We start from the raw sequence: 18,218 nt of genomic DNA on the forward strand, positions 1-18,218 counted from the left end.
CAATAAAACACTGATTTAGCGAACGCTAAACACTTTCTTAATGCCAAATGTCCGTTAACATGTATCTTTTGTGCCAAATCGGAAATCATCTTACTGGGGATCACTAACAACAAATTTTGAGTTTCAGGATTTCTTTGATAAATTACGCCATCCAAAATTTTAACTTTATCTTGAAACTGTAAATCTGCTGCCAAAGATCTTAGCTTTACACAATAATCATCTGAAGCTTCACCTTCTTTTATTTCATCAAAATTTAGAAGTGAGTCATCTTCTTGAGACATGAAGTTTACTCGGTATATTTGAGGTTCCTTTTCTTTGACATCAGGTGGGTACCTGCTCAAAATGTCCGCAAATCTGTTTTCTACTCCTGGCAAATGTACAAACTCCAAGTCAAACCTCTGCAGTTTTAGAATCATGCGGGTCGTGCGCGGATCCAAGTTCTTTAGAGTCAACGTATTCTTTACACCGGCATTATCACAATGTATAATAGCTTTTCTTCCTAATAGATAATATGAAAACTGCTCGCACAAAATAACACTGCCAGTAGTTCTAACTGAGATATTGATAATGACATCTCATGGGCTTTAACACGTCTGCTAGCGTAACCAATTACATTCATTTCTTCTTCTTCTTCAGGATGTTGTGCTATATAACCAGCGAGATTTTGTGCAGTTGCATCCGTATAGATATGGAATGTTAGATTAAAATCTGGCTGAGATAACGCAGGAGGTGAACTCAATATGACTCTCAATTTATCGAAAGATTCTAAAGCTTCAGGTGTCCATTCAAATTTATTCACTTTCTTTAATAGGTCGTACAAAGGTGATGTTAAGTCAGAAAAATTACTGACGAAACGTCTTCTCCATCCAACAAGCCCTAAAAATGCCTTCAAGTGCTTCTTGTTTTTGGGAATTGGAAAATTTCGAATGGCCTCGTTATGTTTAGGATTCACCTGTATGGAATTTCCACTTATTACATGTCCTAAGAACAAAATTTCGGATTTCAAAAATTGACATTTCTTAAAGTTCAATGAAAAGTTTCCTGTTCGAAAAATTTCTAATACTCTTTCCAAGTGAGGAAAATGATCCTCGTACGAAGGTGAGAAGCACATCACATCATCTAAATAACATATGACAAAATCCTTAGTACTAATATCAAAATAATGATTCATAACACTTTGAAAAACTGATCCTGAAGATTTTAATCCCATTGGAATTCGTAAAAAGATGAACTGTCTTCCTAAATAAAAAAACTAGTACAAAGAGATGACTCTGGGTGAAGTGCAATACCATAGTATGAATCCGTAGAATCCAATGAAGAAAAAATAGTAGACCCTGACATACGATTTAAAATGTCTGTTATTGGTTCCACCTGTACCCTTGGTCATATAACTTTAGTATTCAATTGTCTCAAGTCTAATACAGGCCTCACGCTTCCTGATGACTTGCGAACGCAATGTATTGGATTTTTATAAGGACTAACACATTCTTTCACTACACCAATACGTATCCATTTACTCAAGGTTTCTCGAACTCGCCCAGCATGTTTTGAGGAATTGGGTAAGATTTACCTACTACGGGCTCGTAAATCCTTTAACTGAATTTTATACGGCTCTGTCTTAATTTTTCTCGGATACTTACAAAACAACGTACGATATTTCAGCAACAATGATAATAATTTTGACTTCGTCTCGTTATCCAAGTCATTTCTTTCACGAACGTAATTCTCGATTTCTTCTTTGGATATTACACCCTCTTCTTCTTCTTGGATCGGATCATGCACTTCTAACTTTGTCAAAAAGATATTATATTCATCTAAGTTTACAGTAACTTTTGTTTCATTAGAATCCTGGAAGGACAGGATTTTGTTTTCCAATCTAACACAGCATTATATCTTTTAATGAATGGGACACCTAGTATCATATCAGTCTTCAGGTTGTTCACCACATACACTGGCGTCTCGAATATCTTGCCCTGGATATCTAGATTCAAAAGTTGGTAACCTTTCACTAAGTATTTCTCGTTTCCAGCAAAGCCACACAAAACAATATTAGGATCTGGGCGTAATTTGGCGGAAGGATATTTATTATTTATTTTATTCCAAACAGATAAACTGAGTAAATTTAACTCCGAGCCACTATCAATTATGCACTTTATAGGAAGTCCAGCTACTTCGCAATCCACAGTAGGAGGATGACACTTTGTAATTTGTACCCTAAAATTACATAACTCACTCTCTTCATCGATAACAAAACGTATTTGCAATGGCACGTTTCGGCTTCGCGGTACAAGTGGATAATTATCCTGCCAAGGTTTGAAAACCAATTCCGAGGACGATTCTGAAATTTTACTTGTTGCACAACCGCTATCCACTGAAATTTTATTAACTCGAACTTCTTTACCCTCTTCTTGGATACTGTTAACACAAACAATAGATTTATCACCATGCAAAGTGTTCGTTAAATCGAAACATCTATTACCAAAAGTATTTTCGGAATTTGAGTACTGCCGGGGACTCAAACTGCAGTCGAAATCGCCCCCTTCTAATGTCGACTGCACGGGAAGTTTTCCTCTCGCGAGTGATGAACAACAGCATCTGTCACTACCGTATTTCTGTTAGGATTTCTCTGAATGGAATCAGCTCCCATACGATAATTTACATTCCTTTCGCCTTCGTCATTCTCTGATGAATATTGTACTCTTGGCGACTCATTAGGATACGAATTAAACTCGGGGTCGTCACGTCTCCAATTTGAATTATAATCCCTATTATTATCATTATTATACATCCTTTTCCTACCACGATCATTTCTTCTGAACTTATTATTCCGTTGGTAGCGGTATGGTTTGTAAGAATACTGATAACCTTCACGGTCAGAAGTTTCACTGTTTCTATTACCAAAAAACTGCTCTGTTTGCACCGAAGAATCAATTTTCGTCTTTTTACTCTCTTGAACATTAACATTTCTAACAAAAGCTCTTTTTGTTTGCTTCACACTAGAGGATTGACACTCTGCAACGTCCGTCTGTGCTTCTAATTCCATCAAATGAGCAATTAGGGATTCCGTATCCTGACAACCTACTAGTCTTAACAATTTTGACTCCCCTTCTGGTAAACACTCGAGTATCAGATCTACTAGTTCTGTTTCATTTACCGTATCGCAAATACTGTAATACTGATTTACAATGTACCATACAAAATCTACCATTCGCGGGAACTTCACTTTGTCGTAACGAAGAGCTTGCAACTGTCTTTTCTGTGCACGTTCCAGGCGCGCTGAGAAATACTACTTTCTAAACTGATATACAAAATCATTGAATGAATTTATTTCTCCTGAAACTGACTTTAGCCACGCTGACGCCGAATGTGTCAACAATCTCTGAACTACTAACAATTTCTCCCTTTCTGACATTATACAATTCCATGCACTGAACTAACTCTCTTAAAAAGTTTCGAGCGGCTTCTTGCGTAGGATTACCATTATATTTTGGAAACGCATTTAAATCTCTTAAGGAAAAGCTTGTATTATTACCATTTTCTCGTTTACTAGACTCTTGAGTTGAAAATGGGAACATACTTACGTTTCGACTCAACCCAGTATCACTTTGATTCTTTGGTCGAAAGTAGAAAGGATTGTTAACACTATTAGCACTAAAAGTATTTGTATTTGGTTGAAAAGAACTTAAACCAGACCATGCAACAGCAGTTGAACAACCTACCTGGCTTTTAGTAGTGTTAAAAGGATAAAAACTATTAGCGTTATTATGAGCGTTTGTCGTTTCAGTACCATATACTGTATTTGCCGTAAGTGGTTCAAGAGGCAAACTAAAAGGCGATGTAACATTAATTCGTTGATTGCACGGAGTAGTACTAGCTATTGTAGTGACAATACTTGTAGTAGTACAATCCCGGTAACTACTTGCGATTGGAATTCCTCGCACCTCAACTTCAGAATTTCTAGAACCTACAGTATATTGCAGTTCTTTTCGATTATCAATGCAATTACTTTCTGATGTAGCTTTATTTTCACCTGAACTAAAGATTTCCACCTTCGTTTCTAATTCTCTCAAACGTTGGTCTAGGTGTTGACTCTTTAGGCTACACAAATGGACATTTCTTTCAATGCTTTTCTCTATTTCGTTATTGATAACCCTATTTCCTTCTTCTAATGAACTTACACGTGCATTTAACTGACAAATACTAAATTCGTGTCTCTTCTTATCATTTTCTAAAGTCACTAAACGGTCATTTAGCTCTTCTACTTGTGAATCTACTTCTTCACACTTGTTCTTCAAAGTTTCAACATCGTCCTGTACAAGTTCTAAGTCCCTACGAATTTCAATGCAAGTCTCTAACTGAAAAGCCTTTAATTCACCCTGTAACTCAATTATCTTTCTTTCTAAATTATCGCTTATTGCTTTAACCTGGTTTTCTAACCTTTCACTAAATTCGCTTGCCTGATAGTCTAATCTTTCAGTTAACACTTTTGACTGATTATCCTGCTTTATCGACATTTCGTTTAATTTCTCTAACAGCATTACAAACTCGACGTTTGAACTGGTTTGATTACTAGCGTTAACAAGATCTTCCGTTTCATTTACTAAGTCATTGCTTACTTTTTGTGTGGTAACGTTTAAAGCACCATTTATCTCCATATCCTTACCGGTAACTTGAATTTCCTCCACACTGTTCCCTACAACGTTATCATTATCTGTGATTTCGGCATTACGGCGATCTATATTCTTTTCTCTATCTGTACCGTTTTTCAACGTACACTCTGAGCAGCTCCATTTTACACTTTTCATTTTTAGTATTTCATATTCCGTATTTGGTATCCCCTGACACCTTAAATGATACCAGCGTTTACAGGTACTACAAGCTACACTGTACCTATATTTTCGATTGCAACAACTATGTCCAACACTTTCGTCGTAAGAATTTTCTCCACTACTGCTATCGCTCGACATTTTGATATTTACTATTACATTTCCTTCAGAAGCTCACTTAAAAGTTCAGTAAACACAAATTGTTCATAACCGTACTATTAAAAATACTTTCTATCTTGGCTTGTTTGAAACAAAACCTAGCAGTCAACGTCTAGAAGCAAATATCCTGGCTGGGTCGCCATTTATTATGTAATGCTACGTAAATTGTAATTTGGAAAACGCTTGGCAATATTCTGTTTTTGCGTTGTCTTTTGTTTATTATTTATAAACGTACTAGCCCAGACATAAAATACTACTTATATTTTTAGCATGGGTCGCCACTTCTTATAAAAAAAGGAAAAAACTTATCAAAGAACTAATTTTTACTTCACGTATTTAGGTTCGTTGCTTCAAGACTTGTGCTATTATAATTTCGTTGCCACATGACACTTTATATTAAATCTGAACCATAGTCATTGAAAAAAATACTAGCGGTCATTCCTGAAGGACAATAAAATATCAGTTATTTAACACTTACTGTACAGGTTATACTGTACGCCGAAAATCTTACCGTAGTAAGTTTACACCTGTAATACTTTGCAGCTGTGCTGTAATACTTAAAGAATGCAGATGAGTCTTTAGTATTTTCCGATTTTTTAAAATAATACTATTTTTATAAGTGCAAAAACCACATGCTAGCAGCACTATAATGATATCAATACCCGTTTGCTCTTTTTCACTTTGATTTTCCGTGAGTTTTTATTCATAACTTTGAAGATTAAAATTCACAAGGAATGTTGTATTTTAAATGTTCTATTTCCTTAAAAGATATACTTATCCTGTTAATGCATTATGAGTTTTAAGACTAATTATTAGATAAGTAACACGCTCCAATCTCTCTGCCTTACTTGCCGCACAATTCTGGACGGTGAACAGTTTAACTTACCCTCTTTCTTTACGGAAATACTTTTCAAAAGCACAGTATACAAATTATAAAAACTAATTTTGACAATTGTAAAGACACTAGTCAAACAATCTCAAAAACACACCAAACCAAAAGGGTGAACAATAATAATTACATAAACAAATGAAAACATAAAAACCATTATGAACAGAATACTCAAAATATCGTAGGGGAAAAACTGAACGCTACAACACTTCTAAGTAATGATGTGAGTGTGAATGCAGAGTCCATAAACGAAGAATCCGAACTTCTTGGCCTTCTGCCTCTGCGAACGTTGGATCATTTTCAAACATTTGAGAGAAAGCTTGAAGATCCTAACTTCGGAAAGAAATATGTAAGTGTCCTATCAAAACTTTACAAGTTATGAAGCAGGTTAAAATCTTTGTTATCTCTTTTAATTTAGTCTTTTTGGAACATCTCTTTTTTGACTAAATGTTAGCATCAACTCCATTTTGGCCAATTTAGCCATTATCATGAGCATTAGCTATGGACTATAATTTTGGCAGTAGCGGATCGTAGTCTGTACAAGCACCGGTTGCAATGTTGCAATATCAAAGGTATGTAGGTACGCGCAAGTGTTCCCCTCCCCCCAAAAAAATTCAGGAAATATGAAGAGGAAAGTCTTTTAAGCTCTATTTATGTATTATTGATTAAATTGTTTCTCTAATATTGATTTAATATATAAGCTATTTCTTTTTTTAAAACAACCACTATCAATGTATGTTTATACACTATTTATATACAAAACCTCTACACGCATGTTATTGAACACGAGATAAATCGAATATATAGTATGTGCTGTAAGCCATGAATGATGGCGTTAATCCGAAAAGAAGAAGAAAAAAAAGCAAGAAAATTGCATGCACGCAGTTAAGCAAAATTATTTAATTATATAATCTATGCATTATTTTAGAATGGAAGGTCTTTTTTCGATCTTTTGGCCTTCAAATTTTCTATGACTTCATTGAAATCTGAAATGCTGCTCGCCAAGTTTCTCTGAATAGAAAGCATCGCTACCAAAATATTTTCCGCTTTATTTTCTTTATCGTCCGAAAACACCTCTCTCCTCCGACAATATGCATTTTGTTAACATTTCTTTGTATAAACATACGGTACAAAAAGTCAATTTTCAGAAACCACGTATTTTTGTCTATAAAGAAGCATGAAATCTAAGATGTTTTCATTCGAAAATGAAAAAAAAAGTTTAACATTCCAGCAAATTAGGCTAAAGAAGACAGATGAGTATTGGAAGTGAATGATTTGATATTAATTATGCTCTCCGCCGGAAATCGAACACAGAATCATGTGCACGAAAGACAAAGAGCTAGCAATTAGACCAGTAGTAAGACATTTTCTTCTTCGAGACTCGATCGATCCCCCCCCAGAATAGTTTTTTTTTAAAAAATAAATCTTATCCCAAGAATTTTCACTTTTGTATTATAAATGTTAAATAAAATCTATTGACTTCGAACGACCGCCCCCCCCCCAAACTTTCAGGTTGGATTCGTCCCTGCTACCACCAGACTTATATTTGTTCTTTGCGAGTTTGTTTTGTGAATAACTTCTTTTTTCCAAGCGTCTGTATCTCCCTCACCCTATGAATTGAGTCAAGCGCTGCTAAGCAGAGGAATTTGTAACTATTACAGAAGCTGACCAGTTGCGGAAGAAAGGCAACCGCAAGAAAGCTATACGGGAAGATAGGAGAGATGCAAGAATAAATCCACTTCCCCATGTTAACAGATAGGAGCTTGCTGCCATATGCTCGATATTACTGCTTCCAGTGGCAACGTTCGCTGCCACCGGAAATGTAAATCTCTCTATTTCTTTCCGTTTTTTAATTTACTTTTTTCAGAAATGCATCAATACTGTTTTTGCGCTCAAGAGCAGAGGTTTATTTTTTACTGATACACTACATTAATACTTAAAAATAGTTTTAGTATTAAAAGAATATCCGGTTGCACAACCATGCAACATATAGTACCAGCCGCCGCTGAATTTTGGTCAACTTGCCATTCATACTTGCTAATATAGTCATTTAGGTGGCAATTAAATCTTTTGCAGTCAATTTTTTTGGACATATGAAAAACCTAAAAAAAAAAGTAGTTTATCTGGGTATTATATTGGACACATTATATTGTGAAACTGTTTGATTTGAGGATATCGAAAGATAAATAATATTAGAACATCTTTGTAAACTAGTAGACTATACTATATATATATAGTATTTTTTCTAATTCAAACGGACAATGGTCCTTTTAAATAACCGCAATTCCGATATAAAGCTATTCCGATATAAGTTACCAAATAAATCCCAGGCAAACAGTTTTTGTTAGTCACGTAGCCCATTTGATACGGCCTTCCATGAAACTCAGAACTCCACGCCCTTTTTTTCACACTTCACATTACGGTATTTAAAAATTAATCTAGTTTCATTCATGCTTCGTTATTTTTTTTCACTTGTAGAAAAACATAACAATACGGACTCTTATATATATTGTTTTTCTTTTCGATTTCAGCTTGCATTAGATCTAAATAATTTCCTTTTTTTCAGGTAAAAGTATTACTGTCAATTGGTGGTAAGGATTTAAAAGGTTTCGCTCACAATGCAATAAGAAGAACTTTGTGCGACAAGCTCGCAATGGAATTTTCCTACTCTGGCAGGAAGCCAAGGATCATAAAGCAAAAAAGCACACCTTTGGGTCCACCCAAATGTGCAAAAAGATCCACAGTAAGTTGGTTTGAAAAGTTGTACTGAAATATTTAACTTCATTTATTTATTTATGCTAGTAACTACTAAGTCTTACTTCTCTCGTACCGGACGTGTGTTCTCATATTAGTATGTTCCAAGCAATCAGAAGTAATTCTTCATGAATATAGTATGCTTTGAGTATTTTAGGATGCTTTTACTGTCAAGTAGTATAATATGTAAATGTGTTCACCCTTACTGGGTGAATATAAAATCTGTGTAGAATATAAAGGAAATTCAATAACTAATCCAACACTCTATGTTGTAAACAAAGCTTTACTGGCAAAGTAAACATTTAAACAAATCTTTGCTTGAAAAAGCATTCAAAAACAATTTGTAAGGTGTACGGAAAACCTAAAACCAAATTAAATTCCAAGGTAGGAATGATTTCAGGGCTAAATAAGGTCAATAGTGTCAACGAATTTAAATTGAAGTACAGTGTAGGAATCACTATGTGAAGTATGATTTTGCACCAGACTTTTCGTGTATACCTGTAAATTTGATACTGTCCACTACACGAATGTAACTTTGAAAGAATATAACTTTGTTGGGTTGGCAACACTGTTAGTCTGGTAGTATTACATAGTATGCCAAACTGTGTCCCCTGTCGATATTTTAAAGGTGCAAAATTTCAGAGCTCTTTGTCTAACACTAGAACGCAGATAAAACACTAGAAGAATATAACTTTCGAAGTTACAATAATTCCAGTATAAAAAGAGAAAAGTTGCAGGCTTTCAAGACGGCGAATAGTCAAACTTTCGTCTTTCTGTCGTCTTCGTCTTTCAATTTTTCGTGACAACGAAGTTAACCAAAACCTAATGTTTTTTTGTAGTGTTATTTAAGGTGACTTGAAACGTTGACTCAAAACCATATCACCACTAAAGGCACCGGAAGAGAGTCTTGTTACACTTGTATAGAAAAATGTAACTTTTCCATTATATAATATACCAAAAGTGTGGTGAAAGATAACTTTCTATAGTACCCTTACATAAAAATCACAAAATAGGGGCCTAGCTTAGGTGACTTGAAAAATAATATAGGAATTAGTTTCAGCTGTAGGTATCCACGTTTACAAACCATACCATAACTCCGTAAAGCTATTTAAGAGGGAAATTTATTTCAAATGACTTTTTTTTTAAGAATAAAAATCGCTAGTGTTTGCTTGAAGAGAAAAGCTCTTTCTTTTTAGCTGCTGTTCGTAAGATGTACACCGACGCAACAGAAGAATCGGTGAAGGAAGTGTTGGGTCTTTGGCTGCAGCAGGCGAAGCCTAGGCTACTGCGTAGGTAAGTATAGTTTTACCTATTTTCCTTACAATCACGAGAGAGATCGGAAAGTTCTTACCATCACTAAATAAGCTAGGGATCTGCAACTTAGTGAAATGAGATAAAATGTTTACCCTGTATGTACTTATTATTTTATTATCCCTTATAATTTAGCAACCTGCCTGTTACTTTCCTCGGAGGATGGAAATTTTAACTAAAATCGAGATTCATTACTGTTTACATTTTTATTTTCTTGTTTTCTGGAAGAAAGTACCTCTGTTAGTTTAATTTTATTTTTTGATTACTCCTATCTGCTGATGAATTTTTTTAAGACTAACGTTTATTCCTTGATTAATTTTGGTGTTGATTACTTCTTTTCTATACTGAAGGAAATTTCATTTTTTGAAAACTGCGATGTCAAAGTAATAGAGAGATAGGCACTTTCTGTTATGTTTGCCTTCTAAAAACCTTTCCTACCTGCTGCATGAAAAACAGAAAGCAACTAACCTCTTTTTGTCTTGACTAATTTTAGTGTTATTTTACATCTTTTCTATCTACTGAACGAACTCATCTCTTGAGAGAAAAACTACAATACCACCCTCTTTCTTGATTGATTAGAGTTAATTACTTCTTTTCTATACTAAATGAAACAATCTTACATTCTGGAAAACTGCAATGCCATTGTAATAGAGAAATATTCAATTGCAGAATCTTTCAGACGATAAGATTATTTCGTTTAGTATAGAAACAAGCAATAAAGCGCTATAATTAATTAAGATACAGAATGGTATTGTAGTTTTTTTTCCTTCTCAAAAGATAAGGTTTTATTCAGGAGATAGAAAAGAAGTAAAATAACATTAAAACTAATCAAGAAACAGTTTTTTTTTTCCTAGAAGATAAAGACTTCAGCAGTTAGAAAATTTTGTTAAAAGACAAAATAATAGTAAATGCACATTTCTCTCTTACAAAGACATTCCCGAGTTTCCCGGAAGATAAGACTTCATTCAGTATGAAAAAGAAGTAGTCAACACCAAAATTGAACAAGAAACAAAGATTAATGTTTTATCCACAAGATAAAGACTTCATTCAGCAGTGGCAGTAATAAAAATAAATTTTAAAAAAAGTAAGAGTAGTTTTTTCCCCAAAGACAGAAAGATTTCAATAGGATGGAGCACGCCAAAGTATGCGTATGCGTAAACACTCAACAACAAATTACCAGGAAAATAAATAGGGAGACATAGGTCTTAAAATGCATTCAGAATTTGACTGGATTGAAGTAAATGAAGTGATTTGCCTGCTTTGTGCCATGTACACTGAGAAATGTTCCTGCTTTCAAAGATGGGATATAAAGAACTAGGTCGATAGGTCGCAGGAGTATTTATTACTTCTCTATAATGAATTGTGAAACGACGCTAATGATTCCGACACGACGTTCCATGAATATGGGTCAAATAAACTTAGTGTTACAGTTACGGTAATGAGTCATCCCTTCTTCATTTTATATGTATGATGAAGGCAATATGCATGTCTTCCTATCAGTGATTCTTGTGTTTTGAAAGAATGAAACGTTGCAAAGATGTATTCCTCCGCTGTAAGGCTCAGGATTGAAATCCGTTTGTTTTACTGTCACAAATAAATCCAGAGAGTTGTTGCTCAACACCTCCTTACGTATTAGTCACCAGTAACTTTTTTTTAATATTTTTAAAGAGAAATATTTCATTGAACCTTTAAGGTATGTTCCAAACTCGTTGCAAAATGGTACGAAGTTGGCCGTGTACACGGTACCTATTTTAGTAAATTCTTACGCTTTTCCTGTAAATTGCGAACTACACTTTCCCATGCGTTCTGTTGTACATTACGCAGGATAACGCCTTGTAGGTCATCATCTATCATTTGTGTTGTGTAGCAATTTAGAGGTTGAAAGCATCGAAAGGAAAAAAAATGTTGCTCATACAAATTAAGTGGCGGCGGAATGAGAAATGCATGGAAATAACTTGGATATACACTATCTAGATTTAGTCCTCTATTTATTATAACTAATAACGAAATAATATACGTATAACAACAAGTCAAATAAGCAATATAATGAAAAATGTTCTTTGTCTGTGTTTCAGTTTTCGCATAGGTTATGCTAATTTCAATTTCAAATTTCCAATACACTAAATATATAAAATGTTTTTCGTAATAAGTTCAATTTAATGATTAATTTCACTTCCAAAAGTTCCTTTAAAGCAGTTCAATTGACAGCCATTAAAGCTTATTGAAGCTAACCGATTAGCACATGTTGGCACTAGTTTCACACGAAACTTCTTAAGTATCAAAATTACCTTTCTTGAATTACAAGCACAAAGAAACATACGTAAATATATAAGACACACATACTAAGCATATTAAACATAATTGATATTAGTTATAGATATGAGGACTAAAGAAAAATATAATTTATATAGATATAACATGGCACAAAATGAAGTTAAGAATAATATGAAATTTTCTCTCCTATTTTTCTAATTGCCAAACGCATCGCCTGAAAAGTTACTTTCTTATTTAACACCAAACCTGCTTTCCAAAGTAATGTAGTTTAGAATAATTTCGAAGCCGAAAACAACGTGAATTTATCATTATTAAGGAGAGCCTTTTTTCCCACCACTATCAGCTGAAGAATTCAAGAGCCGCAATGGCGATCATTCCTTCCACATCCAGGAGGAAGGTTTTGCACTTCGGAGAATCGCCACTAGAGACGCTTGTATTAAGTGCGTAACTGTCCTCATTCTATAACTTACCAAGTTTCTAGTATTAATTTACAATATTTTCATTTATGTGTCGATTACGTTACATAAAAATTCCCTGTTTCCGCTGAAATATATATGTACAAAATACATATATATTTTGGACTACAGAAGTTAATCGGCACATAAAGGATAATAAACTATGACCATTGCCAAATAAAAAAATAAAACATACAGTAATTCCAGCGACGACCACTTACAACTTATGGACACAACACTTAGATGGATGAAATACCGCGGTATTATGATAAGATGATACACTCTTTCACATCTCACTACACTAAGATACTATACACTTCACTGCCAGATATCTGGAAAACACAAAAATGAAAAACACACAAAATAACTGTACAGAATATTATTGTTACATTTTAAAAGAATTTTTTCAATTACATTTTACGTTTGACTTACTGAATTATAAGGCTTAACGTGATTAACATTTCTTTTAATGATACGCTTAGGATTAGCAACATCTTGCAACCACAATGTATTTAAATTAGGTTTACTCAAAACTTTAAAGGGACCTTCCAATAAAGGACTTAACTTAGGTGTAAAATGTTTGATAATTGAGGCCTTTTGGAACTTCTTTACCAAAACTAACTGTTCTCTATGATAATTTGGCAAGTCTCTGGTTTTAGATTAACATTTCTGCTTCCTTTTCCAAGATCGATCAATGTTTTCAACAAGTTTCGACATTTTCTCTTCTTTATCAGGAGTACCGTCTAGTTCTTCTAAGTTTAATTCCCGTAGAACATCCAAGGGTGAAGACAACTTACGACCAAGATAGATCTCCGCCGGCTCAAATCCAGTCCATTCTGAGACACACATGTTGAGCGTATACTGTATTTTCTTGATATATTGGGCCCAATCTGATTGATGCTCATTAACATACGTTCTCAGAATGTTCTTAATCGATCGAATCTGTCTCTCCGCCTGGTTGCTGCTAGGTGAGTAGGGAGCTGTAGTAATGTCCTGAATACCAAGGCTAAAAAGATGTTGCTTCATGTAGAAACTTGTGAAGATCTGCGCACGATCGTGGACGACTTTATTAGGAATTCCCAGAAGAAAATAAAGGTTTTCCAGCTTACTGCAAATAACCTTGGAGCTTAAAGATCTTAGTGGTTCAATCATCACAAACCTGGATGCAGCGTCACAAACAATAAATAGCTGCCGAAACGGTCCTGAGTTCGGAAACGGCCCAGCGGTGTCAAAATACCAGCAGTGGTTAGGTCTGGTTGTTTTCCGGGAGTAATAAACACCCTGTTTCTTCCTATTACCATCCTTGCACGTTTGACATCGCAAGCATCCTTGGACGTACTTCCTAACGTCGAGGAATAAATTCTTCCAACTGCTTCTTTGGGCAATCTTGGCTGCTGTCCGTGAAAAGCCGGTGTGACATCCGCCCACTTCATCCTCATGAAAGAATTTCATGTTCTGTATTTCATGGCTTCAGGCACTAAAATCCTCCATCCTTGATTCTTCCTTCCTTTAGTGTTGATAAAAAGAATGCCATCATTTATTTTGTATTTGTCAGCAAGCTGACCCTGCTTAACCTGCTCCATAATTCCTTTTATCTCTTGGTCTTCACTTTGTAATTCCTTAAGAGGACGACTGAACACAGGTGCATTCCAGAAATTAGCCAAAGATAAATTTACTGTTTGTCCTTTAAAATGTTGAATTTCGTTATATTGATCATCAAAATTATGAAATTCCACTGCATTGTTAACTCTAGACCAGAAATCTGCCAAAAAGTTCTGAAACGTCCTTAAATGAATAATTTTAAATTGAAATCGCGATATTTTCTCTATCAAAGTTCCATATTTCCTCATTCTTTTATGATTACGTAATAACCATGTTAAGGAAGAGTTGTCAGAAAATATAGTACAAGGTTTAATTAAATACATTTCAAATTTCTGGAGTGCCAAACAGAGAGATTTAAGTTCCAACTCAAAAATGTTCTTAGACCAATCGGACTCAGGAACAGCCTTAGAAAACAAAGCTACTGCGAAAGAATTGCAGAAAATCTTTTAAATGAACTGTCACAATGAATAACAAAAGGTTTATCCAAATCAGGCACACACAAAATAACATGATCTACAAAAGCCTGCTTTACTCGTTGTAAGGCTTCCTGTTCTTGTGGTCCCCAATGAAATTTATTTTTTACAGAACGTAATTTATGCAAAGGAGCCATAATTTCGGCATAATCTGGTATGTATTTCTTGTAATAATTAAAGTAACCGCAAATGCGATTAACGCCCCTTCTGTTTTTAGGCTGAGGTAAATTTTGCACAGCTTCTACACGCTCGGGATCTATTCTAGAAAAGCAACCTTCAAATTCATATCCTAAAAATTTTATCTTTGTTTGAAATAGTGATAATTTCTTTTTCGACACAGTTATACCCCATTTACGCAGTCTTTCTAAAACTTCTTCTAATATTTGCTTGTGCGTTTCCACATCTTTGGTGTGTATAAGAAAATCATCACAAAACACCTCTAAGTTTTTACCTATCATATCACCAAAGATCTTGTGCATAAAGCTAGTTAAAACAAATGTACTACATCTATACAAATGGTGGTATATTTCTTGCTTTTTTCAGAGATGTTCATCTGAAAGAAACTTTTCCGAATGTCTAACCGAGAAAACAGAGTATCTTGGCCTAAGTTGGCTATAGTAGCCTCTACATGTGGGCTAGGAAAACTGGTTACCCTAACCTTCTTATTAATTTCTGAGAAGGCAACAACTAAACGTTTAGATTTGTCGTTATTCGTCACCAAAAAACATGGAGACGAATAAGGAGAATAGGGGACCTCCTCCAAAACGCCCTCTTTTATTAACTCATCAATATGGGATTCCAGTTCTTTTAATTTACTTCATGTAACTTGGTACGGTTGTAATCGAACAGGGGTGGGATCTTCCATTTCTATCTCATAAGTAAAATCCTTAATTTCGCCCAAAGAATTGGAGATAACATCTGAATAAGAATTACATAAATTTTGGACATATTCTACCAATTCAGGATGCTTATTTTTTAAACTAGGTGAAATTTCAATATTATCTACCTCATTATTTTCATTTTCGACTAAATCGTAATTTTTATTGGTGTCCTTATATAATTCCCTGGAATTGAAAACATTATTAAAACAACATAATTGATTAGGAATGGTGCTACCTGCGGTTTGTCCTTGGACTGGCCCCTCCTCTCTCCTTCCTTCCTTCCTTAGATCCTCATTCAAACTCCATACGGTACGACCAGGATAGTTCCTTTTCCTTTGGACAGGCACCTTGGATTTGGAATAGGTGGATTTTGATTGACTAAGCACAGGTTTAGACTCACTGGAAGAAATATCTGAAGGCACAACTTTAGCAGGCACTAAATCTTCCCTCCAGTGTAAAGGCACTGTAAGGTTTAACGTGGTGATAAGTTTCTTTTGGGATATGTCTATAATAACTTTATTGTCCAAGATGAACTGATTTCCCAATAGAAGATCGAAATGGGTAGAGTTTGTCACGTAAAACCACAAGTGAAAGTCTGTGTTACTAATTTTGATGGTAATTTTGACCTTTTGATGGAGCGTTACGACTGTCTCACCTATTTCCACAGTGGTGAAGTTGGTGGGTATAATGTTTACCTGTATCCTATTACATATAAGGTTGAGAAATTTCCTACTTATTAGATTTACACAAGACGCTGAGTCCAATATACAGGAATTTGAAACACCATCCACTGTTACTGGAATAAACAGCACTTGTTTGTCCCTTTCTAGATGATTTAACAAGGTTCGAGGTAAGAATTTTCCTTGAGATGTAACTTTGGATAAGGAAGGACAGGAGTTTTGAAAATGTCCAGCTTGTTTGCACCGAAAGCACTTAATATTCCCTTCCATAGGGGATTTTTGAGGTGAAGAGTTTTTATCCGAAAAATCCATTGGTTTAGAAAAGTTCAAAATACTTTGAGCGAACTTTACATTACCCTTTAATTTACAATAATCATTATTATACCTGATAAAGTGGTCGCAAGATTGAGCAATGGTCATAAGCTCGGGTACACTAGTAGGAATCTGATTTGTGAAATATCTTGCATAAATATGCGGAGGTACTAAATTTGTTACTATGTCGCAAAACACGTGATCGTCATAATGAAGACCTAAACATTGGCAATACTTAGTTTCTCTTGCAAGAAGGTATACATGTTTTCGTGCTCTAACATAATTCTGTAAAAATACTGACTCACAAATTGAGTTCTACTAATTGTAGATACGAACCTTGCAAGCAAACTTGAACAAATCTGTCCCCAGTTGTTAGATATACTCAAGAAGGAATATAAGGTGCGATTAAACTCACCACGAGTTTGTTCTAAACTCGCAACTAAAATTACCTCTACCGTCATTTCTTGCCGCCTAATTATTTCGTCAAGACGAACCAAAAATATGAAAGAAGAATGACTTTCAGTTCCGTCCACCACTGGTAAAGAATGTATTTGTTTCTGCAATGCAACATAGGCACTCTGGGATACATGCTTTCGAAAGTCACATGCTAAGGCGGGTCTAGCCATAGTGAAACCTAAGTTATCATTACCTAAAATAGGCCTACCAGTTTCAAGATTATTACTCAAATGATTTTGAAATATATTAGTACTCTTAATATCAGCATAGGGCTGTTTTATGTGAGTTTCTTCAGTGTCACCCCTAAGTACATCTGTGCCACGAGGCATATTAACATTTACATGTGAATCTAAATTTTGACTTCTTTCAAAGTTAGACCTAGGAAAATTCGGGATAGATTCAGATAACATACAACCATGAAATTGAGTTTCGGGGTTATGAATATTTCTTACATGTGATTCCTCGATTGAACCCACTTTTCTTATGCTAATTCTCTGCCCTTGCAAAATATTAGAAGTTTGAGCATGAGCCCCCATTTGCATTTGAGAAAAGGTAGACATTATTTTGTGAGGTTTGAATTGATTAGCTCGTAATAAATGCAGCGCAGAGTCGCACCCAGTAGTTTGAATTTCATTATAAGATGAAGAACTCCCTTCTGAATAATTACCTACACACTGATTTAAACAATTCAATGGTTCACATGCACCCCTTACTGGCACATGTTCCGTAATTGGCAATGTGGTTTGAATTCCTATATTACAAGTACCCTCCATTTCATTTCTATGGCGGCCTTCATCCTTACCTGCACTCAATTCAGATCCTTCTACTGTACTACCATGAGCAAAATAAATGACGCGTCTCTTTATTTTGAAGTTTTTTGAAAATATCTCCGTTTTCTTTATATGTTCGAAATTTCGGAAGGTTTCCCCAGCAGGACAGGTTAATAACAAACCCGTTTTTAATATTTGTGTTAGATATTAGCTTAAAATAAAGAAATTAGAAGCAAAAAAACATTAAACCGACAGAAATCTCGAGAATTACCAACTCTGCTAAAGTGGGAAATTTTCAAGAACACGAGGGAATTCTGCATTTCAACACGAAGCAGCGACATCTATGTCATTGAGAGAAATGTGCATTAAATCTACA

General features: G+C 34.9%; 1 protein-coding gene across 1 annotated transcript; it reads right to left on the reverse strand.

Annotated features, from left to right (window-relative positions):
* Nucleotides 1-12,884: 12,884 nt before the first annotated feature.
* LOC145671927 (uncharacterized) lies at nt 12,885-16,833 on the reverse strand. The gene is made up of 2 exons (XM_081741138.1): nt 15,860-16,833; nt 12,885-13,000 (listed from the first exon to the last, which is right to left on the reverse strand). Exons 1-2 carry the CDS (start codon nt 16,722-16,724, stop codon nt 12,987-12,989), a joined length of 879 nt encoding a protein of 292 aa, XP_081597264.1. The 5' UTR covers nt 16,725-16,833; the 3' UTR covers nt 12,885-12,986.
* Nucleotides 16,834-18,218: the final 1,385 nt, after the last annotated feature.

This window comes from Thermobia domestica, chromosome 15, assembly GCF_964235325.1.
Source record: "Thermobia domestica chromosome 15, izTheDome1.hap1.1, whole genome shotgun sequence".
In the NCBI taxonomy this organism is placed as follows: Eukaryota; Metazoa; Arthropoda; class Insecta; order Zygentoma; family Lepismatidae; genus Thermobia; species Thermobia domestica.

Bases quoted from the DNA above. Each gene is read 5' to 3' on its own strand.
- LOC145671927 (XM_081741138.1), bottom strand. From the start codon at position 16,724: ATGACCATTGCTCAATCTTGCGACCACTTTATCAGGTATAATAATGAT.